At 39.4% G+C, this 24,280-nt stretch overlaps 1 protein-coding gene and 2 gene segments (V, D, J or C); 2 read left to right on the top strand and 1 right to left on the bottom strand.

The window, feature by feature from the left end:
- The window catches only part of LOC109439166 (immunoglobulin lambda-1 light chain), a 316,010-nt gene that overhangs the window by 41,375 nt on the left and 250,355 nt on the right, over positions 1-24,280 (top strand).
- Positions 1-24,280, top strand: part of LOC109439815 (putative non-functional immunoglobulin lambda variable 1-50) — a 370,373-nt gene that overhangs the window by 104,517 nt on the left and 241,576 nt on the right.
- Positions 775-24,280, bottom strand: ZNF280B (zinc finger protein 280B). 2 transcript variants are annotated; one of them, XM_019719416.2, is made up of 4 exons: positions 24,100-24,280; positions 23,273-23,328; positions 22,748-22,826; positions 775-5,451 (listed from the first exon to the last, which is right to left on the bottom strand). In XM_019719416.2, exon 4 carries the CDS (start codon positions 5,371-5,373, stop codon positions 3,748-3,750), a length of 1,626 nt encoding a protein of 541 aa, XP_019574975.2. In that variant the 5' UTR covers positions 5,374-5,451; positions 22,748-22,826; positions 23,273-23,328; positions 24,100-24,280; the 3' UTR covers positions 775-3,747. The 2 variants fall into 2 exon arrangements, with proteins under 2 accessions (XP_019574975.2, XP_019574974.2); XM_019719415.2 differs by having other exon boundaries at positions 776-5,451; positions 22,760-22,826.

Below are 24,280 nucleotides of genomic sequence, written 5' to 3'. Positions count from 1 at the left end.
CCTCCCATAGAAGAGCAGGCACCACTTTTCCCACCAAATCAATATGTAATTCCCTCACCCTACGCAGTGAACTGTTAAGTCCTCAGGACAAGGTCTCTCTATCTTCTCTCTCGCAGCCCCCTCCTTCCCCTCCTTCCCCCTCCCCAACCTGGGCTAGGCCCGTCCTCTTCCCTGAGAACCTATCACTAATGAACCTGCTTGCATATTAATCAGCTTGCTGACCTTTGATTCTTCACTCCATTGGCAAGAAGAACCCAGACTCCAGTTACAAAATTGTGGCAAATCTAATGAGGTAACACATTTCAATATTAGAAATGAGAAAGGGAATGAGATTCTGGGTAGAGAGGATAATACTCAACTCCAAGTGGAACTATTTTTGCTTCAGGAAAGGAAGGTTTCTAATAGAAAAGTGGTAAATCCAGCCAAGAAAAACCTTGCGTTAGTAAAGAAAAATTAAATGATTGTCTCAATAGTTGTTGTAAACTATCCAATAAAACTAAATAACAATTTTCTTTTAATATTCTAAAGATAGAAATTCATTATGCAATATATTCATTACCGTTAATGGTAAAGCATTTCTCATTAAAGCCAAGAACAAGAAAATCCATTTTCATATTAACATGTAGAACTTCTGGCCAATGCAGTAAGATTAGAAATAAACACAACCGGAAGAAAGGCAAAAAAGAGTTTACAATGGTGGTACTAAAAAACATTTTCATAAAACTAAAAATATGCCATGATGTTGGTGAAAAGACAAATAACAAAAACATTTTTTCAAAAAAAACGTATTTTATTACGCTTAATTGCTATCCTACTTACAATTTTTGGCAACATTAATAAAATAATAAATTTTATCTGAACAAACAAGTAAAATAAGGAAATTCACCAAGGGTAATAACAAAATAGTAATCTTGACAGATATTCAATATTATCTGTAAACAAAACAAAGTGACATTGCCTTTAAAAAATATAGAGGTATCAATAGCAAAACAGAGAAAGCCCCTGAAGGAACTCAACTCACTATATTAACTTTGTTTTGGTTGCAGGCACAGAAATGGACTCAAGCTAGCTCAATTCTAAGAGAGAAGCAAAGTCCTTAGTGATTATCTCTTTCCAGCTTTTTGTGAAAACTTAGAAAATGTAACTAGATTAGAAAGGGAAGAAAGGCGAGGGGAGACTATATAAAGTGCCTTTAAGGAGGAGGAGAAAGGGAGGTTAGGTTTCATTGTCAAGTGTCATTTTTAAGAACATTGGTGAAGCTCAATGAACCAAAGGAAGTGTCAATTGAGGTAGCAAGCCATGCAGGTCTAGGGGAAGAGCATTCTAAGACAGAGAACAACAGTTGCAAAGTCTTTGGATAGGGAAGAAATGCGATTTGCTTGAGGAAAAGCAAGGCCAGTGTGTTAAAAACAGTGCATGAGCGGGGAAAAGGGTAGAGTAGTCGCATGGCAAAGAATGACAAAGAGAAAGGAGGTAGGCAGGGGCCAGATCACTAGACGGTGGCAATAAATAACAATCTGTACTTAGCAAGCAACAGTAACAGTGCTGATCAAACTAAGCAACCACAAAAACATAGAAGTAAAACATTTCATATTTTTACCACAGAAACAGAATAAGGGCAATAAGTAAGCAAAAGTCTGAAGATCTATTTGTACAGACATTTCCACCTGAGATCAGAACAAGTGAAACACACGCGCGCGCGCACACACACACACACACACACACACAATTTCTACACCTAAAGAAAGGAGTTCAGGCTGAAATTTTAGCAAAGTGCCTTGGCCCATACAAACCAACTGAAAAGGCCTAGTAAAATGTTGCAAGTGCAAATCAATCTATAAGTCACGCATTGAGCAAATAAATACAGCAGAATCTACACTGAGGAAATTATCTAAAACATGGAGGATATACTCACAACTACTTTATCTGTAGTCCTTCCTCTCTAATTCAAAGAGGGATGCTAAGCCCCTGATGATTATCACTTAAGCTTAAGGAATTCAACTAGACCGAGGAAGGAACAAAGGAGTAGGGAGAGATAAGGTGCCTTTAAGGAGAGGGGAAAGCAAGTGGGGAAAGGAGAGATTTCTCCTGGCGTCCGTCTACAGCCAGGATCCCAGAGTCCTTGAGTGGTGCACAGAGGCTGCTGGGTACCTGGGTCGGGAATGGAAGAAGGAGGGATGGCACCAGAACATTCCCAGGGAGACTCAATCCTGGGAACCCACAGAAGCAGCCAAGGCTGCTCATGTTCAGAAAGCAATGACACTCAGAGGGTACTCCACAGTTCTGTGAAAGAGCCCCTAGAGGTGGTGGCAAGGGGAAAGGGTTCCCCCATAATATAGACACATACTAGATAGGTAAACAGATTAGATGAAGGACCGTAACTCTAAGACCTAATACTTATTAAAATAAAAGGGACATTTCTTGCACATTAGAGCGTGTCAAGTAAGACCCAAACAGTATTAATTTTATAAAATAGGAAATTACATACACACGAGAATAACAACTGTTAACTATAACACATTCAATGTCCAAGGCAAGATACAAAATTGCAAACTTCACATGTTCAATTAGGGTAAGATACATGTACACAGAAAAATATAAGGAAAAGCCCTGTAATGGGCTTAATTCACCCTGGGCTTATTTTTATCCACTGTATCTAGTGTTCTTGGACAACCCTCATTCCAGCTTAACACTTAGAGAACTAAATTTAACTCAGTCCATGAACTGGACAGATATCATTTGTTTGGCCCTTTTCAGTTAAAATTATGGAACCACTACAGTTCACAAGAAGGACGTCAGAGTTTCTTTTTCGTGGGAAACTTTCCTTCTTTACTACCGTGGTTTCCCAGAACAGGGCTAGTTCCTTCTGACTAAAGACAAGCCAGAAAGGTGTGGGGAGGGAACAAATCGAATTCCCCTGTGGACCACTCAACAGGAGGTCCACTGGCACCAGGCCCCATTCTATAAACTACTTCTGCTTCTCAAACTAAAGCCAATGACACACTGTGGTTGTGTGATGTCTACAAGGAACCCCTCACCGAACGTAGGCATTTTACTGTAACGGTTTTGCTTCCTTGGATGTTCTTGGACTAGATAAAGATACTCTGACACAGTGTTCCTGCAGCTCTGGCTTCAAGACTGAAGGGAATGTGTGCCTCTCAACTGGAATAAAGAGCCACTGCTCTCCATTGACTAACCTCGCTTTCTGGTCCCATTCATGCCACAGCGTCTCTCAACTTCTCCACACCCAGGCTTTCAGAGCCAGGTCACTGTAGACCAGCACAAAAGAGGCACTTTAGGGAGTTCAGCAGCAAACAGGACCATGCCATAGTAAAGCTATTCCAGTTTGACTAGCGTTAATATTGTAATCTTCAAGGCATGGAAAAAACAGAAAATAAAATTAAGTACTTAAAAAATTCTAGATTCTATATACAAAAAGAAGAGCTTTTACACCTATGAGTAACATGAATAAATAACAAAATAATAAATAGGTTTCCAACTTTTTTTTACGCACACACAGCACCTTTCATGTGTTAAGCCAGATAGTTACATGAAACCAGGTAATACGTTTTTAAATAACATCTCAAAATTCAGAACAAACAATACTGTATTTCATTAACTTTTAAAAAACTCATAAATGATCAACTGGTTTCACTATTTTTTAAGCTATTAAATATGTGGTTTGTACTTGTTATGGGGTTTTTTAATTTGACTGAAATTCTTGTTTTAGATTTACTAAAAGTAGAATTAACGGGGTTTCTTTGAAATTCTACTTTTAGGCTTGGGGGCTGGTGATGGTTCAGAATCAGATGTGCTCACAGTAATGGATGCTACTTCCACTGACCCTGGTTGAGGTGGTCCCAGTGATACTTGAATAACAACTTTTGTTTCAGGAGGCAATCCTTCTAGTTGCTTAGGTTTCTTAAACATTTGATGACACCTGGTCTTGTGCTCCATTTTCTCCTTGAAAGTTAAAAACTGCAGCCGGCATTTGGAACACTGGTGAACACTCTTTTCCCAATGTCCTCTATAATGACACTCGTAGGGTGTTGCAGTTTTGAAAATTTTGAGGCAAAACAGACAAAGCAAATTCTTTGTGTTTTCATGGCACGTTCTGAAATGTGTTTCCACATCAGCAAAGGCAGACGATCTGTAGTTGCAAACCTGGCACACATAGGGCATTTCCCCAGCCTTATGATTGTCCTTCATGTGCTGTAAGAGAACCTGATCTGTTTCAAAGGACAATTCACAAATTTTACAGACAGCAGAGGGCTCCTGGGAAATGTGTACACTTTCAATGTGGCATTGCAGCTGGAACGGAGTGGGAAACTGCCGGTGGCAGTGCTGGCAGGTGGTGTGGTTTTCCCAGATGTCACCCTTCTGCTTCTCAAGTTCCAAATGGTGCTTCATATGGTTCATAAACTTGACATTTTTCAGAACTTTCAAGCAGCTGAGGCATTTAAAGGCCGTGTGAGTCTTCTCTTCTGGCTGCCCATCTCCTCTATGCTGTCCGTAGTAAAAGTCAGGAAGTAACACAACCAGATTTCCTTTCTTGGGATCAACAGTCTTGTTTTGACTTGTGAGACTCGAAGAGTCTATTTCTGTCGGTCTATTTTCCCTTACAAGATTTATAGGCTTGAAATGGACACTGTCCTTTGGAAAAGCTGTTGGAAAAGGTGCTCCATTCTGAACACGACTTAATGAGGTATGAACACTACTTGAGGGTGTGCTTTGCTGAGTAGCTATTGTATGTAAGATACCTGAAGGGGATGATGGTGAAGAATGTCCCCCTGGGATTCCATCACTGAGTTTAGGCCTTTTGGAATTTACGCTGTTTACTTCTGAAGCAGAAAGTTGCTTTGATGTGCAAGGACTTTTATTCACACCTCCTACAGAAAGTGCTGCTCCTACTGAATGCTGCAATGAACTTGTGAATGTAATCAAAGGAGGACATAACTCAGAAGAGCTATTAGGCACAACTTGTGGTGAATTACTTTTATAATCAGGTTTAGACAAAGGCTCAATAATAATAGGACTATCTGTTGATCTCGATTCAGATTCAGAAACTGGCATGACAGTTACTGCTTCTGATGTAGAGGTCACATGACTGATGGGCTGCAATTTGTGAGCAGTATCTTTTCTGAGGTGACCATACTTTTTTCTTCTTAAATATGAACCCGGGGTGACTCTGTTCAAAATGTTTGAAACGACTGGTTTTGATTTTGAAGTCACCCCAACAAAGATCAGCTCAGCATCTACATTTACATGTTCCACCCCAACAAAGATCAGCTCGGCATCTTCTTCATCTACTTGTTTGGTTTCTTCTATTCTCTTCTGTGGTTCTGGCTCTTGTTCTTCCTCACATGGTTCCATTTTCTAATTTTTTTTATTTTTTTTATTCTTGAAGGGTGTGGCCTCAAGTCTCAGTGCTTCCTTTATATAAAGTGCCACCTAAACACAAACACATTACACATCAGTAAGTACAGAAAAAATGTGGTATCTCATTTAATTCTCTCCAAAATTTTAAGACAGTTATAAACATCCTATTTTACAGATAAGGACACTGAGACTCAAAGAAGATAAATGACAACTCAAAACTATCGTTACTAGTCTACGTGACTCTAGAATTATAGCTCTGTCCTTTGCTATTTATAATCTTTTCTATTAAAAAAAAGAAAAAAATCACTAGGTGAAATCATATGTAGAGGACAAGGTTTTTACTGTTTTGTTTTGTTTTGTTTTTTAACAAAGGTCCCATCATTGCAGTATTTAGAAACATGGGCTTTGGAGTCAGAGATTAAGCTGGAACGCTAAGTCGGCCACACAGCTGCTATACCTTTTTTGACAAGTTTATCATTTTTAAATGTGTTTCTATATCGTAAAGGCAAAAATTCTTATTTCTTAGATTTAAGGTAACAGCTCTTTTTAAAAAGCACCAACTATTCAATGGCAGTTTGTTATGTAGTAGAATTTGAAGAATATTTATATTAAATGTACATATCTCAATTAATTCACACATACTAATTTCATAAATATTAACAGAGAAGTGTCAAATTCAAAGAACAGACTAAGACTACCTACAAACATCAACACACAGTATAATTCAATGTCAAGTGCTTAGCACATACTTAGCAAATTGGGAATGAACTCACTTGATAATCTCTTCCCAACTCAAGATCCTAATTATAATCCATTCACTGATGTTTCCTGAATTCCTTCCTCCAGTCCTGACTTCCCCACTGAACTTAACTCCAACAGTACTTCCTCCCTCACCTCACCTCAGTCTCTTCTCCACACGGCAAGCAAAGTGATTCTGTTAAAATAAATCAGATTATGTCACTGCTCCAGTCAAAACCCTGTAGCGACTTTGTTTCACTCAGTAAAGAGCCAAGTCCTTCCTATGCCTGAGACCACACATATTTCCAACCCTGCATACCACCCTGCAATTATCTCCTCCTCCTCTCCCCATCCACTTCACTCTAGCCACACTAACCTCCTTGCTATTTCTTAAACAGACTACACACTTTACCTTGCTTAGGGCCCTCGTATTTGCTGTTCCTCTAATGTGAAAGCTCATCATCAGATACCTGCGTGGCTGGCTGCTCACCACCTTCAGGACTCTGTTCCAAGTCTTCTCAGAGAGGTTTTCAAATACTCCAACCATCTTCTAACTCATATTCCTGATCCCTCTTCCCTACTTTCACCTTCCAACCTTTATCACCATCTAAGGTACTATAAACTTTACTTATCTTGATTCTTTTCTATTGTCTATCCAGCAAAATGTAAACTCCAAAGGGCAGAGATTGTCTTTTGTTGACTGCTGTATCCCCAGCACAGGAGCTCAAAACATACAGAATTTGTTAAATGAATTAATGAATAGTAACTCTCATTATTCAGAACTTTCATTAATAGAGCAGATTGTGCTCCATTAATTCTCTGTTTTCTATGAATTTACTCCGAGAACCCTGTCCACACAGAAATTCTATAGGCAAGGAAAGTATTTAAAACTGTTAGCTTGTTACAAACATTTTTCACTACAATCTATAGTTTAAAAAAAAAAAAAAAAGGAAATGGTGTCCCACTACACAAATACATATTAATAATAATTGCCTTTACTACATGGGATGCTTATTCTAATATTTTCTATTTCACTTTGACCATGACCCACACATTCCATTATGACTCATCAATGGGTACACTACTAGTGGTATGAAAAACACTGGTTTTAGGCTAGCAAATGTAGGCACATTAAACCACAGTTCATAACTCACCAACATCTGGAAACAATGTCAGAATTCATTGTAGCCTATTATGGATCCTTCACACCAGCAAAATCCCATCTATAAAAATTAAACTGGGGCAGCCGGTTTGCTCAGTGGTTAGAGTGCAGTGTTCATAACACCAAGGTCTCTGGTTCGATTCCCACATGGGTAGAGAGCTGCGCCCTCCACAACTAGATTGAAAACAACAACTTGACTTGGAGCTGAGCTGCATCCCCGCCCCCCAAACTAGACTGAAAACAACGACTTGACGTGGAGTTGATGGGTCCTGGAAAAATACTGTTCCCCAATATTCCCCAATAAAAATTTTTTAAAAATTAAACTGGCATCTAATGTGTGCCATGTACCTCTCATTAATTTAATTAGCTTATTGGTATATAATTTTGAGACATATAGCTATCTAAACCTGAAAACATGTGTATCAACTTGGAAGTGAGTCTAAAAAGAAATACAATATTAAGCATAATAAAAACTATTATTTTCCCCACTATTCCACAACTATATTTTGCTTTCCCAACACTGGTCCAACACCACCAAGCCCTGAACGTGCTGAATGCATAAAGAAAAAAAGCAGAGTGGTGAATGGTGAACCCATGAAGCTTACAATCTAATGTGTCACAGTGATTTACAACTTTAAAACTACAATCACATAGATAATTAGGAGACATGCAATGCAAGAAAACATGCATGAGGCAGATCTGAAAACACTGCTCTTTAGAGTCAACAAAAATGCCTCTGGTCTGTCTATATACAACTTCAATCATCTAACTCCAGGATGATGCCACATAGTTCAGTGTTTCTCAACCAAAGCACCACTGACAAAATGCACCAGATAATTCTTTGTTGTGGGGACTGCCAGGTGTATTTAGGACATTTAGCAGCATTCCTGGCCTCTACCCATTAATGCTAGTAGCAATCCCTTAGCTGTGGCATCAAAAAATGTTCTATGGGTGAACTTCTTCCCTAATCTAACCTTCTTCTCAGGATCACTTCTAAATTTCTAGAAACTACTTTCTAGGTAATTTTACATATACACTCTAATATCCTCTCTAAAAAACTAATTCTAAATCAAGACCATTAACATTCTTCCCGATATCATAAAAATCAAAACAATTTGCCAAGTAATGTGAGCATCAAAATTATATGAGGATGGACTTCGAAAGCCTAGAAAATTTTATGATTTACCTAAAATTGTATGTAGGGTTTAGAAACAGACCTAGCACTAAAATGCATGATTCCTAAATTTTAGTTCTGTTCTTTCCAGTAGAACTCTAACTTAGTGCATGTGCATTTCTGATGATGGAGCTATTAACTACTTAATCTCTAAGGATCAAAGAGCTTCAGTGCATTCATTTTTACTCTCCTACTTTATACAAACTGTTCAAACCTCCCCCAGCTCCCATCAAATTACTCACAGAAACTCTTTATAAGTAATTCTAAATAACTTTTTAGAGCATTTGTCACGCTAACTACATTTCATTTCCATTCCTATTAAAGCACCTCCCCCCAATTTCTAGGTTTAGGTCCACTGGCTACTTCATGTTTGTACATCTGTAATAGGCTCCAAATCGTTCTGTTCTCTCTGTCCCTCAAATTATACAGCACGTCACCACCAGATGAGTCTTAACACACCACTATGTCACTCATTTACTCCTAAATATTAAATGATTCCTCCAATTCTAGAGAATACATTTTAGGTTATGCTATGGATTTAATTGTGTCCCCACTCCCTCCCCTTCACCCCCTACCCCCAAGACCTCCACCCCTGCCAAATCTATGTGTTGAAGCCCTAACCCCAGATGTGATGGCATTTGGAGATGGGACCTTTAGGAGGCAATTAGGTTTAGATGAGGTCATGAGGGTGGGGCCTCATGATGGGATTAGTGACCTTAAAAGAAGAGATAAGGACAGCTTGCTTCCTCTTTATCCCACCCCCCATGTGAGGACACAGGAAGAAGGTGGCTGTCTGAAAGCCAGGAAAAGAGCCCTTGCTGGGGAACCAAATCAACAAACACCTTGATTTTGGACTTTCCAGCCTCTAAAATGACAAATTTCTTCAGTTTAAAAAAAAGAAAAAATGAAATAAACTGAGTTCCACTAATATTGCTGGACTTTCCCTCAACTGATCTTGGTTGGATTTCTAGCTATTATCTATACTAATTAACTTTTCATTCAACCAATAATTCAAGATGAAAAGTTAACAGTAGAGCAAGAATCAGACATAAAGCAAATAAATTAATGAGTTAATTTAGAACAAGCATAAATTAAAAGTATGGGAATTTTCTTAACCACTTCTCTAGTGTCCCTATTTTCTACAATTTACCAGAATCGTGAGATATCGAGGTTGGGAGGTTGGAACTGCAAAGACCTACACTAGATCTAAGGGGTCAGTCAACACTTCATACCCTCCACTATGGAAGTTGCCAAGGGCTGTGGGAGGAGGCAATGAGAAGGTTTCATTCCAAAGACAGCTTATAGGTCAGTGGCTGACGACCCACCTCCCAGGTTATTCCTAAGCATTTAAACAATGGCCCTTTTAGTGGGTCTTTGTTATAGCCACACACCAGCTTCTTTTCAGGTCTCAGTCTGTCCTGAGTAACTTCCTGAGGTTAGGCCACCAGGACGCCTCTGGTACCTATCCTCACCATCTTCCATTGCCACTGATTCTTTCCACCCCCACTACTACTGCTCCTCCAAATTCCTGCTCCAAACCCCTCTTTCTCTCCCCACGCTGAGCATTCCTTGCCACTTTTCCTCTCCTCCCCTCTCCTCCATAACCCCACACATTTGCTGCCTTAGAATTTAATGCCAATTAAACACAGATCCTTGGGGAAAATGGGAGCTTCACAAGGTCCTGAAAACTGCAGCAAACATTTGCATTCCTTTCTAGGGCAATCAGTAACACAATGATAATTTTTTTTCATAAATACTTTTTGAAAATTTTTTCCCCATAAACTCAGGATGGTAGAGGAGTGTAAAAATATTATCTAATCTAGCCTAGGAGTCTAGGATGGGAACAAATATTAAACCAAGGTTTTTCTTTGTCAAAAGGCATGACTATTTCTAAAGAACGGACTGAGAGAAAAGTCAAGGATTTACAGATCCTCCCCAAACATTTTCACTCTTTACCTCTCTGACCTCTTCTCCCACTATTCTAACATTCATTCACTCTAATCCAGCCACAGTGGCTCCCTTGCTGCTTCTTAAACATTCCCTTCAGAATTTCTGCCTGAAACTCTTGTCTCCAGATATCCCCACAGTTAACATTTCTATCTCCTTCAAGTCCATGTCCAAACTTACCTCTCCATGAGACTTACTCTGCCCACCCTATCTAAAATTACTCCGATCTACCCAACATTCAATCCCATGACCCAGCTCTATTATAATTTTCCTGATTTCATAACATCATCTGCCACTTCACCAGAGAATGTATGTATTTACTATATTTACTATCTTTCTTCCTCCATCAAACTGTCAGTTACTTCCATTGGAGAAGTTTCATTTTTTTTATTTTCCCTCAGTTTTGTTCACTGATTCTCCCAAGATCTCTCCTAAAACAGTCCTGGCACACAATAAGAACTCATATATTCATTAAATAAAAATGATTATCTAAAAGGAGTTAGAGGGCCGGCCCAGTGGCTCCGGCAGTTGGAGCTCCATGCTCCTAACTCCGAAGGCTGCCGGTTCGATTCCCACATGATGGGCCAGTGGGCTCTCAACCACAAGGTTGCCGGTTCAACTCCTCGAGTCCCACAAGGGATGGTGGGCTGTGCCCCCTGCAACTAGCAACGGCAACTGGACCTGGAGCTGAGCTGCACCCTCTACAACTAAGACTGAAAGGACAACAACTTGACTTGGAAAAAAGTCCTGGAAGTACACACTGTTGCCCAATAAAGTCCTGTTTCCCTTCCCCAATAAAATCTTTTAAATAAATAAATAAATAAATAAATAAATAAATAAATAAATAAAAATAAAAGGAGTTAGAAGTAAATTCAACAAAGGAAAGCAGGTTGAAAGAATAGGTAGGCAATGTTCAAACTTGAGAAATAGCCAAATTTTATTCAAGTCTGAAAGCCACCGAAGTGTACAAATGTGAGAGCCGCACAATCCTGAGAAGAGAACAACGACCATGACCAGATTTCATCATGGAGACCAATAGTTTGGGGAAGACTTTTCTCAGAGCAGTACGGTTAATCCTACATGGAATCTTCTCCCAGGCAAGGGAGAAGTTCAGCTATTTTCCCTTTTCCTTCCTTTCCTCCCAAGAGCAGCATCTGAGAAGGTATCACACAAAGGAGATACGAGCAGAGTGACAGTTCACCTAAAAAGTGGCCTGTTAGTTCAGAGGCAAGTTCTTTCACTAAGAGTTTGGAAAGCGTTTGGAAATATCAAGTGAGTGGTGAACCATTTAAAGAGGAGCAGTGGAGGACCGAAAAAAGACGACAAGAAAACATGCCATTGTCAATTCGTTAAATGCCAGCAACATGGTGAGTTCAAAGGAAATGGTGGATTAAGAAATCACAAAAATCCACTCCTCCATAAAAGCAAAGAGTAAAAATCATTAAAATCAAGTTTTTCAGATTCTGGAAATAAGCCAAAGGCTTCCAAAAATCAGAGGATTTTTGTGGAAAACAGTTTGGCAACTCCTCAAAAAGTTAAACTTAGAATATCATATGACTCCACAAGTCCACTTCCAAGTATATACTCGAAAGAACTGAAAACACTAAAAGAAGTATATGTAATGTACATGCACGTTTATAGCAGCACTATTCACAATAACCTACAGGTGGAAATAACACAAATGTTCATTATGGATGAATGGATAAAATAAATTGTGTTATATACATACAATGGAACATTACTCAACCATAAAAGGAACGAAGTATTGATGCATGCTCCAGCCTGGATAAATCCTGAAAACACCCAAAGTGAAAGAAGCCAGACCAAAAAAGGTCACATAATGTATGATTTAATGTGTAGGAAATGTACAGAATAGATAAATCCATAGACTCTAAACACAGACTGGTAGTTGCCAAAGGATGGGAGAGGGGAAAGAGAGAAACCATTTAATAGATACAAGTTTCACTTTGGAATGATGGAGATGTTTTGGAACAAGCTAGAGGCAACAGGTGTACAACATCATGAATACTCTAAATGCCACTGAATTGTTCAATTTACAATGACTGATTGATTTTATGCTATGTAAATTTCATCTCACTATATTATTTTTAAAAAATAAAGAGGCAGGGGCGGCAGGTTAGCTCAGTTGGTTAGAGCACAGTGCTCTTAACAACAAGGCTGCCCGTTCGATTCCCACATGGACTATTGTGAGCTGCGCCCTCCACAACTAGATTGAAAACAAAGACTTGACTTGGAGCTGATGGGTCCTGGAAAGACACACTGTTCCCCAATATCTATATCTATATCTATCTTTCTATATGAATATTGCTACCAACCACACCAAATTTTTTTAAAAAATTTTAAAGGGAATACTATGAACCATTCTATTCCAACAAATAGATGACCTAGATGAAATGAACCAATTCATAGACACAATCTACCAAAATGAGTCAAGAAAAAAAAGCATATATGAACAGTCCAAAACAAGGAAAGAGATTTAGTTAGTATCAAAAAACTGTCCAAAAGAGAAACCCAAGATCAGATGGCTATCCTGGTAAATTCTATCAAAATAACTAAACAAATGTTAACACCAGTCTTTTATCAACTCTTCCAAAAATTAGAGAAAACTTCCCAGCTCATTCTGAGACCAGAGTTATTCTGATACAAAAATCAGACAAATAAATCACACACACACACACACACACACACACACACACTCACATATACACACAGAAAAGAAAATTGTAGATCAGTCAGTACCTCCTGACATAAAGGCAAAAATTCTCAAGAAAATATTAGCAAACAAAATCCAACATCATATAAAAAAGATAACAGACCAAGACCAACTGGGATTTATGTAAGATATGCAAAGTTGGTTCATTATACAAAAATCAACCAACTTTATACCATTTTAATAAAGGACAAAAAACCACATTTGCCTGCAGAAAAAGTATTTACAAAATCTAACACCCTTTCATGACGGAAAAAAAACAAAACCTCAACAATAAGGAACAGAAGGGAACTTTTTCAATTAGACAAGGGCGTCTGTAAAAGATCTATAACTACCATCGTACTTAATAGTGGGAGACTGAAAGCTTTCCTCCTAATATCAGGAAAAAGACAAGAATTGTCCACTTCCACCATTTTGATTCGACAGTATTTTGGATATTCTATAACCAGGGCAATCAGGCAAGTAAAAAAGCGCTCAGATTGGAAAGGAAGAAGTAAAACTATATTGGAGATGACATGATTTTTTTATATAGAAAAATCCTGAGGAATCCACAAAACAAGTATTAGAACTAATAGTTCATCAAGGTTTCAGAGAACAAGATCAATATAAAAAATTTATTATATTTCTATACACTAGACTCTGAAAATGAAATTACATAAACAATTCCATTTACAACAGCATTAAAAAGAATAAAAACTTAGGAATAAATTTAACAAAATAAATGAAAAGCCTTTATACTGAAAACATTGAATTATACTGAATACATTGTAGATTAGAATAAACCTAAATAAATGTAAAGACATCCCATGTTCATGGATCAGAAGATTTAATATTAATATGGCAAGACTCCCAAAATCCATTTATCAAAATCCCTGACTTTAAAACTCATATGGAAATGCAAGGGACTCAGAACACCCAAAATAATCTTAAAAAAGAACTGGTAGGTTCACACTTCCTGATTTCAAAACTTACCACAAAGCTATAGTAATCAAGAGTATGGTTTTGGCATTAAGAATATAAAAAAGGATCAATGGAATAGAATTCAGAGTCTAGAAATAAACCCATACATTAACGATCAATTGATTTTCTGCAAGATTACCAAAATAATTCAGTGGGGAACAGATAAGTTTTTTCAATAAATGGTGCTGGAAAAACATGTAAATGAATGAGGATGGACCCCTGCCACACACCATATACAAAAAGTAACTCAAAAAGGATCATAGAACTAAATGTAAGAGCTAAGACTACTTAACTCTTAAAAAAAAGAAAGAAAAATAGGAATAAATGGTTTTTTAAACAAGACACCAAAAGAATAAAAGACAAAATAAAAAATAAACAGGACACCATCAAATTAAAAATGTTTGTCCTTCATGAACACCATCATGAAAGTAAAAAGACAACCCACAGAATAGGAGAATGTATTTGTAAATCATATATGTGATAAGGGACTTGTATCCAGAATATATAAAGACCTCTTATAACAGAATAAAAAGACAACTCAATTAAAAATGGGCAAAAGACTTGAATAGGTATTTCTCTAAAGACAACATACAAATGGTTAAGTATGTGAAAAGATGTTCAACATACTAACTGTCAGAGAAATGTGAATCAAAACTATGTATCACCTCACATCCACTAGTATGGCTACTATCAAAACAAAACAAGCAAAAAAAAAAAACAAAAAAAAACCCAGAAAATAACAACTGTTGGCAAAGATGTGGAGAAACTGGAATCCTTATGCACTAAGGTTGGATTATAAAATGGTGCAACTGCTATGGAAAACAGTGTAGAAGTTCCCCCCAAAATTAAAAACAGAACTACCATATGATCCAGCAATCCCACTTCTGGATATATATCCAAAAGAAATGAAAGCAAAATCTCGAAGAGTTATTGGCACACTCATGTTCACAGCAGCACTATTCAAAATAACCAGGTGGTAGAAAGAAACCAAATGTCCCATCAACTGATGAATGAATTTTTAAAAATGTGAATGTATACACACAATTAATATTATTCTACCATAAAAACGAAATCCTGTCACATGCTGCAACATACACAAACCTTGAGAGCAGTGGTAAATGAAATAAGCCAGCCACAAAGAAGAGAAATATTATATGATTCCACTTATATGAAGTATTTAAAGTAGTCAAAGCAACAGAAAAGAAACAAAAGGTAGAATGGTAGATACCAGAATCTAGGGAGAGAGATAAAGGGGGGCATTTGTTGTTTAACGGGTACAGAGTTTCAATTTTGCAACATGAAAAAGTTCTAGAGATCCATTTCAAAACATGTGAATACACCTAACACTTAAAAATGGTTAAGATGGTAAATTTTGTTTTTTAGCTCATTAAAAAAATGGGCAAAGGATGTGAATAGACATTTCTCCAAAGAAGATATACCGTGTTTCCCCAAAAATAAGACCTAGTTGGACAATTAGCTCTCATGCGTCTTTTGGAGCAAAAATTAATATAAGACCCGGTCTTATTTTACTAGAAGACATGGTCTTATTTTAATATAATATAATACCCGGTCTTATATAAGACCAGGTCTTATAGTAATTTTTGCTTCAAAAGACGCATTACAGCTGATTGTCTGGCTAGGTCTTATTTTGGGGGAAATACTGTATACTCGTACATGGCCAATAAGCACAAGAAATACTGCTCAGTACAATTAGTCAGTAAGGAAATGTAAATCAAAATCACAATCAGATACTAACTTCACACCTGCTATTGGCTATATCCAAAAAAGGAACAATAAGAAGTGTTGCAGAGGATGTGGAGAAATTGGAATCCTCATATATTGCTGGTGCAACTGCAGTAAAATGGTGCAGCCACTTTGGAAAATAGTTGACAGTACCTCAAAAATTATATATAGAGAGTTACCATATGATCCAGCAATTTCCCTCCTAGGTACATAGCAAAGAGAACTGAAAACATTAAGTCCACACAAAAACTTGCACAATGTTCACAGCAGCATTATTCATAACAGCCACAGCAAACCTATGTCCATTAATTGATGAACAGATAAACAAATTGTGGTATAGCCATACAATGGAATATTATTATTTAGCCATAAAAATGAATAAAGCACCACTGCACATGTATGACATGGATAAACCTTGTAAACACACTAAGTGAATAAAGTTAGACACAAAAGGCCACACAGTTTATGATTCCACTTACATAAAATATCTAATTAGGTAAATCCATACAGATGGAAATAAACTAGTGGTTGCCATGGGATGGGGGGAAAAAAGGAATGGGGAGCCAACATAGGTCAAATAATGACCAAAATATCAGGTCCTAAGTCCTGAAACATGTACATGTTACCTGATTTGGGAAAAGGGTCTTTGCGACGTGATTAAGGATTTTGAGATGGGAAGATTATCTTGGATTACACAAATGGGCCCTAAATGCCATCACAAGTGTCTTTCCAAGAAAGGCAGAGGGACATTTCACACATACACAAGGAGACAGCAATGAAAAGACTGAAGTGACATGGCCACAACCCACGACTACAAGCTAGAAAGAGGCAAGAAATGGATTCTCCAGGTGGAATGCAGCCCAGCCAACACTTTATGTCCAGTGATACTGATTTCAAATTTCTGGCCTCTACAACTGAGAGGAAATAAATTTAATTGTTTTACGCCACCAATCTTGTGTTAATATGTTATAGTACCGTGTTTCCCCGAAAATAAGACCCAGCCAGACAATCAGCTCTAATGCATCTTTTGGAGAAAAAATTAATATAAGACCCAGTTTATATTATATATCATATCATATCATATCATATCATATCATATCATATCATATTATATATTATATTATACCAGGTCTTATACTATAGTAAAATAAGACCGGGTCTTATATAAATTTTTGCTCCAAAAGACTCATTAGAGCTGATTGTCCGGCTAGATCTTATTTTCAGGGAAACACGGTAGCGACAGGAAACTAATACAGGGAGTGACTGCTAATGGATACAGGGGTTTAGGGTTGATGAAATGTTCTAGAATTCAATAGTAGTAAAGGTTGTACAATTTTGTAAATGTACTAAAACTCGTTCAATTTTATATTTTTAAAGAGTGAATTTTATGGTATGTGAATTGTATCTCAATTAAAGAAAAAATGCTTAGCAATAGGGTGGTGGGACCCCTCCTTCATATCCCAACAACTGATACTAAATTTTCAAAGCCCCTAAGCAGACTTCATTTATGTAACAAGAGTTATGCAATTAGAATTATGGTAACAATGCAAACTAATCTAGCCAACAAAGAGAGTTAACCTAGTATCAGGTGGTCAGTGTATAAATTTGTAGTGGGAGGCATACCTTCCCAGGGACAGGATTATCTTTTTATGGAATGGACATTTCTCTGATACTAAGGACCTGGAACACCAAATTAATTATACAGTCATATGCCACATAACATTTTGGTCAACACAGATCACACATACAACGGTAGTCCCATAAAATTATAATGGACCAGGGGCGGCCCAGTGGCTAAGGCAGTTGGAGCGCTGTGCTCCTAACGCCGAGGTCGCCGGTTTGATTCCCACATGGGCCAGTGAGCTGCGCCCTCTATAGCTAAGACTGTGAACAACGGCTCTCCCTGGAGCTGGGCTGCGGTGAACAGCCGGGGGTCAGTGTGAGCTGCTGTGTGCTGCCATGGACTGCTGTGAGCTGCTGTGGGCTGCTGTGTGCTGACGTGTGCTGCCGTGAGCGCCCAGTGGCCACGCTGGCCGGCAGCGGGCATGTGGCCAGCAGTCGGCATGAGTGGCTGGCAGCCATCGTGAGCAGCCAACAGCCGACGAGAGCTGGCATGAGCTGCCGACCAACGACCGGCAACGGACTGCCTCAGCCCAGGGGAGCACAAGGCTCATAACACCAGCATGGGCCAGGGAGCTGCACCCTACAACTAGACAGAGAAACAATGGCTTAAAAACTGGCGGGGGAGGGGTAGACGGGGGCATGGGCATAAAATTATAATGGATCTAATAACTTCCTATTGCCTAGTAATACATAGCTGTATTAGTAATGCCATAGTGCAATGTATTTCACAAATACCATTGTGTTATAATTGACTATAGTAACATGCTGTACAGGTGTGTAGCCTAAGAGCTGTAGAGAAACAGAATCTGTTATTCCAAAATATGTCTATTTGGCATGAGGATTATTTTAGGCTGGTTAATTTTAAGAAACAGCATACATGGGAGAAGCACTGAAAGCCAAGTAGAAGTTACCCTTTGTGAAAGACATTTACATTGGTAAGGGAAATCTCCACATATAAGGGTGTCTTCCTGGTTGTAAGAGGAAGAGGGGGAAGACCTCATGTCTAGAAACGCATCGACACAGAAGACAAGTACTTTAATCTGCTTAACAGCCTTATCCTTGTTTACTGTGCTTTTCCTGGTAACCTCCCATAACTGACTCGTCCCACTCTCAAGGTCTTCTCTTATTTTCAGCTGAAGATGGTATTTAAGGTGGTGTCTTCAGTAACTTCAGGCAAGTTACTCAGTTCTCCTGGGTCTCTCCCATGTATACAGGAGGTATACATGCTATTAAACTTCTGTTTTTCTCCTGTTAATCTGTCTTTTATTACAGGATGTCTCAACCAAGAACCCAGAAGAGCAGAGGTAAAATTATTTTTCCTCCCCTACAGAGCAATAGGCTATACTATATAGCCTAGATGTATATAGTAGACTATCCCATCTAGGTTTGTGTAAGTGCCTTCTCTGATGTTTGCACAACTAAAATTAACTAACGACACATTGCTCAGAACGTATCCCCATGGTTAAATGGCACGTGACTATAAGTAGACTTGCCAAATATCCTGGTTTGACCAGGACAATCCCAGTTTAACCTGCTGTCCTTGTGTAGTTATTGACAGTGCCACTTTTCACTCTTAAAAATACCCAAGTAGGGCCGGCCCAGTGGATCAAGTGGTTGGAGTGCCATGTTCCTAACGCCAAGGTCGCAGGTTCGAATTCCACGTTCAGTGGTTGGGCCAGTGAGCTATGCCCTCTACAGCTAAGATTGTGAACAAAGGCTCTCCCTGGAGCTGGGCTGCTGTGAGCAGTCGGAAGTTGGTGTAACCTGCCGTGGGCCACCATGTGCTACCAGGAGTGGCCCGTGGCCAGCGTGAGTGGCTGGCAGCCATCGTGAGCGGCCGGCAGTCAGTGAGAGCTGCTGTGAGCTGCCGACTGGTGACCGACTGCCTCAGCCGGGGGGAGCGCAAGGCTCATAACACCAGCATGGACCAGGGAGCTGTGTCCTATACAACTAGACTGAGAAACAACGGCTTGAACCGGAGTGGCGGGTGAAGGAGGAAGAAGGGGAAAAAGAAGGAGGGAAAAAAACCCATTTGGGTGATAATCAACCAAATTATAAGGAATCTGGAAGTTGCAAAAGTGGTGAGAGCATATTCCACACAGGCCAGATGGGCTCTGTGATGAATCTCTGCATAATTAGTATCTCCCTGCTATTGGGGAAGCTCCCAGGGAAAAAATCCTGGTAAGACTTCGTTTGTTTCCAAATGTATAACGCATACAGTGCTAATGCTTAAGCTAAACTCTCAAAATTGTATTATTCAGTGTTATTCAAATGAGTGGCTGATTAATTTACACATTTAAGGGAAAGAATGAGGAATGGACCTAGGTATATAAGCAGTTTACAAGTATAAGGAGCTTACAAAGGATAAGGTTAAAATAGCTTGTGCCCACATTTTTTTTAACTTTATTGGGTAACTGTTTTTTCCAGGACCTATCAGCTCTAAGTCGAATCATTGTCCTTCAATCTAGTTGTGGAGGGTGCAGCTCAGCTCCACGTCCAGTCGCCGTTTTCAATCTACTTGTGTGGGGCACAGCCCACCATCCCATGCGGGAACTGAACTGGCAACCTCGTTAAGAGCACATGCTCTAACCAACTGAGCCATCCAGCCAGCAGCTCAGCTCAAGTCGTTGTCTTCCATCTAGTTGTGGAGGGCGCAGCTCACTGGACCATGTGAGAATCAAACCAGCAACCTTGTTGTTAAGAGCACGCGCTCTAAACAACAGAGCTAACCGGCTGCCCCGTGCCCACCTTTATAAAGTGTTCAAAAGATGAAAGTCACTATTATTTTCATTTAGCATATCAAATGGACTCTAAGGTAACATTCCCTTATAAGAACTCCTGGGTCCAAAAAGACAAAAATGACGGGAGACGGAATTTTTTTTTTTTTTGAAGACATTAGGGAGAAACTTATCTATGGAAAAATCATCATAAGAGGTTCTATATGAGGTCATACATACAAGTTTGAAAATGTTTTGATGTCCACTATTTGGGGTGAACTACAACTATAAAACATTGAATCAGTAGAATTAGAATATATCTCTGTCCACAAAAAGACTGAGAAACAGAGAAATGACACAGGAATGGAATGATAAAAGAGTTTACAGTTTTGAAAGTCTCCTAACCACAGAGAAAGGGAGAGGAGGAAGCATTAACATAGTGTTTAAGAGGAATTTGAGTAGAAGACCAAAAACTCAAAAGTTTGGTGAGCCTACCATGTGCCAGGTACTGGTCTAGGTACCAGCAATACATCAGTGATCCAAACAAAGAACCATGTTTCAGGGAGCTGATATTCTAATAGGGATAACTGGAAAACAATAATTTTAACATATATAAAATGTTATATCAAATATAATACCTTGACATATTTTGTTATACATAATTTATAATAAAATACATAAAAATATATATATAGATAGATATAGATATAATTTCAAATGGTTATAAATGCTAGAGACAAAATAAAACAGGAAATGGGCGAGGTAGTATGGAGACAGGTTTTTGCATGGCGTGGTTATGGATATCTAGGAAAGAATACTCCAGTAGAGGAAACAACAAATGCAAAGGCTTTGAGACTGGAGCATGCTTAACAAATATAAAATATGGTCAATAGACTAACATAGACAAGCCAATGGAAAGAGAGAGAAGTTGGAAATGAAATCAAAGATTGAGCTCCTTGTAGTGAAGTAGAGCCAAGATCAGGTAGGTTGACGTAGGCCACTCAAAGTTCTTTGGTTTTTTACTCTAAGTGTGATGAGAGGTCACTGGGAAGAGTTTAAGAGAGCAGTGATATGATCTGACTTTCATTCAACACAATCACTCTGGCTGCTGTGTGGAGAAATAGACTTTACAGGGTAATATTAGAAGCAGAAGACAAGTTAAGAGACAACTAGAATAATACAGACAAAAGATGATGTTATTACCAGAAAGGATGGGAAAACAGAGGTACTAAGAATGGGGTCAGATTATAGAGCAATATCTTAAAGGTCCACAAGATTTGTCAACGGATTGGATTTGGGATGTAAAGGAGAGGTGGCTGACATACAAAGGGTGATGCTGAGCAGATAAATAAAGAGCTCAGGGAAAGGTCTGAGATAGGTATACAAATTTTGGAGTCTTCAGCATGTAGTGCGATCTACATGAGAGTAGATGAGATCACCTAGGGAAAGAGATCTGAGGTCTAAGCCCTGAGGCATTCCACTGGTTAGCGATCAGGGGGATGAAAGGAACCAGAAAAGAATATGAAGAGTGAATAAGTTACTCACAGCAATGGGGGTAAGGGTGGGGGTTGGGACATAGAATCAAGAAAAAGAAACATCCTGTAATCCAAATGAGGAGCAAACAAACGACTCTGACAAATGCTGCCAATAGATCAAATAAAATAAAAACTAAAAACTGACCATTCAATGGAATTCATTGGTAACCTTGACAAGAATGGGTTTAAAGGAGAATGGCAGAATAGGGGTCAGAAAACATAAACTCTGGAGAAATTTTCCTATAATTACAAGCCAATATGAAATAAAATAGGCAGAAGGGGGATGTGCCATCAAAAGATGAATTTTTAATGACAGGTGACATTACAGTCTGTTTGCCAATAGGAATGATCCAGAGAAATAGACAAGTTAATCCAGGACAAAGAGGAGACTTATTGAAATATCCTTGAATAAATAAGAACTGCCTTAATCTAGTACACAAGTAGAGGTTTTGGCGTTAGCCTGGAGCCAAATAATTCACCCATAGTCATAGGACAATGCCTGAGATCTTATGGAGAAAGGTTAGAACGGTGTATAAATGGGTGTGGTAGCCAGCTTCCAAGATGGCCCCAAATGAATCTTACCTCCTGGTACTCACATTCCTGTGTAGCCCTGTCCCACAGTATCACAGGGTTGGCTTGAAGCAAATATAGCACACCTAACTATTGAAAAATAGTTTGCACTTCATCTTGGGTACAAGCTCTCTCTTGAATCACTCACTCAGGAGAAGCCAGCTGCCATGACAAGAGCAGCCTTATGGAGAGGCCCAGAGTGAGGAAGTCAGGCCCCTTGCTAACAGTGAGCTTAGACGAAGATCATCCAACAAAAGTCAAGTCTGCAGATACTGCCAAAAGCTTAACTACAGCTACATGAGACCCAGCTACACCATTCTCGGATTCCAGACCTTCAGAAACTATGAGGGAATAAGCATTTATTTTAAGCTATTAAGTTCTGAGATAACATGTTACACAGCAACAAACAACTAACTATACAATGGATCTCACCAAACTGTATGCACAGTTGCTGGGCAAACAACTTACCTATAAACTTACCTATGCGCCTGAAATGAATTCAGATGGCCTCGCCTATCCAGCCACATTCAATTACAGAAATAAAGCCCTTAAGGAAAAGGATATAGAAATTAACAAACTAATCCCATGTAATCATTTTAACCAATACTCATTTACGCTGAATGAACCCCTTTAATACTTTATTAGCTGAAAATCTCATGGTATGTATATCCGCCCATTTTAGCCTCATCACATGGGAAAAGAATTCAGTTTTACATAACTTAAAACTCTATGATGTTTACTTTTTTTCTTTTCCTTTCAAGGGATCAGGCAAAAGAAATGTCACCACCACCCTCCCCTTTTCTAAGGAAGCAATTTAGAGGGTTCCAAAATTATCTAATCAATGATTGGCCCGAATATATCATTCAGAGGCAGATCTCACACACTCAAGAAAGAGTGTCTAAATAGTAGTGTTTGGGCACTGGAGAAAACAAGAGAAAAGCTGAAGGAAAAAAGATTTAATCTTCGTCCTCTTGACCGATTCCCTCATCTTACCTCGAGTGTGCGCTGAAACTTCTCAAGAACTTGCGATATTCCAGGCAGATCACATCCTTGAGGCAACCAGAGAAAAGGGTTGAGATTACTTACATATTTCAGAAATATTTTCTACCCCATTGCCTATCTGATATTGCCATTGCGATGTTTTTCAAGCATCTCTTAACCAGAAAGGAGCTGAATTCCTTCCCACACCTGTTTCTCCAATCTACTCTATCTCAGTCAAGAAAATATTCAATCTGCCCTGCCCAAATCAGAAGCCTTGAAATCACCCTTGGTTCTGGCTCTCAGGAGGAGTTTATTAGGGCCAAGGGGACAGAGAGACACAGTAAAGGAGAAAAATAAACAAGGCGCTGTGGTAGAGGAAAGAGACCAATAAATGAATGTTTAAATGTTTTAAAGGTCTTACAGGGTCTGGAGCAACAGATTTTCAGAATGGGGGCGAGGCTGGGGTTACAAAGTGGGTTTCAGATTTAACTGTATAAATCTCCACAAGAGACCCCCGCAGGGACAGTGAGAAGGGAGGGCATCAGGAGCCAGGACAGGCCACTTCTCCAGACCTGGGGGATGGGGGCGGGGCGCCCCGCCAGGATGGGGGAGGGGAGGCTGCCTGAAAGTGGCGCCTTCTGAGATTAGGGAGAGGAGTATGTGTCAACGGTTTTAGGACCCACAGAAGCTGCTTATCCGCAGCGACACAGGGACCGATGGCTAGGCAGTGCTAGGCCAGGCGCAGTGTCGTGACCCGCAAAGCCGCAGCCGCAGAATCCCTTTCACCTCTCTTGACTCCCCGCAGGGAACGCTTGAGCCGCGCCACGCCCCGTCCTTACCGATCCATGTCCCCAGCGGTCCCGGGGCTGCCAGCCGCGCACCAGGCGTGAGGTGCTCCCCGGGCGAAGCCTGAGGCAACGACGTCTCCTCAGGCCCCAGGCGCTGCCGACGCCTCCGCACGCGCGCCGGCTGCGACCAGTGACTGGCTGCCAGGTGCGGGCCTGAGGCCTGCCGGGCTCC

The sequence above is a fragment of the Rhinolophus sinicus genome, linkage group LG16, assembly GCF_036562045.2.
Source record: "Rhinolophus sinicus isolate RSC01 linkage group LG16, ASM3656204v1, whole genome shotgun sequence".
Taxonomy (NCBI): Eukaryota; Metazoa; Chordata; class Mammalia; order Chiroptera; family Rhinolophidae; genus Rhinolophus; species Rhinolophus sinicus.
The sequence above is the reverse complement of the archived record's forward strand: the minus strand, read 5'-3'. Positions and strand labels throughout refer to the sequence as shown.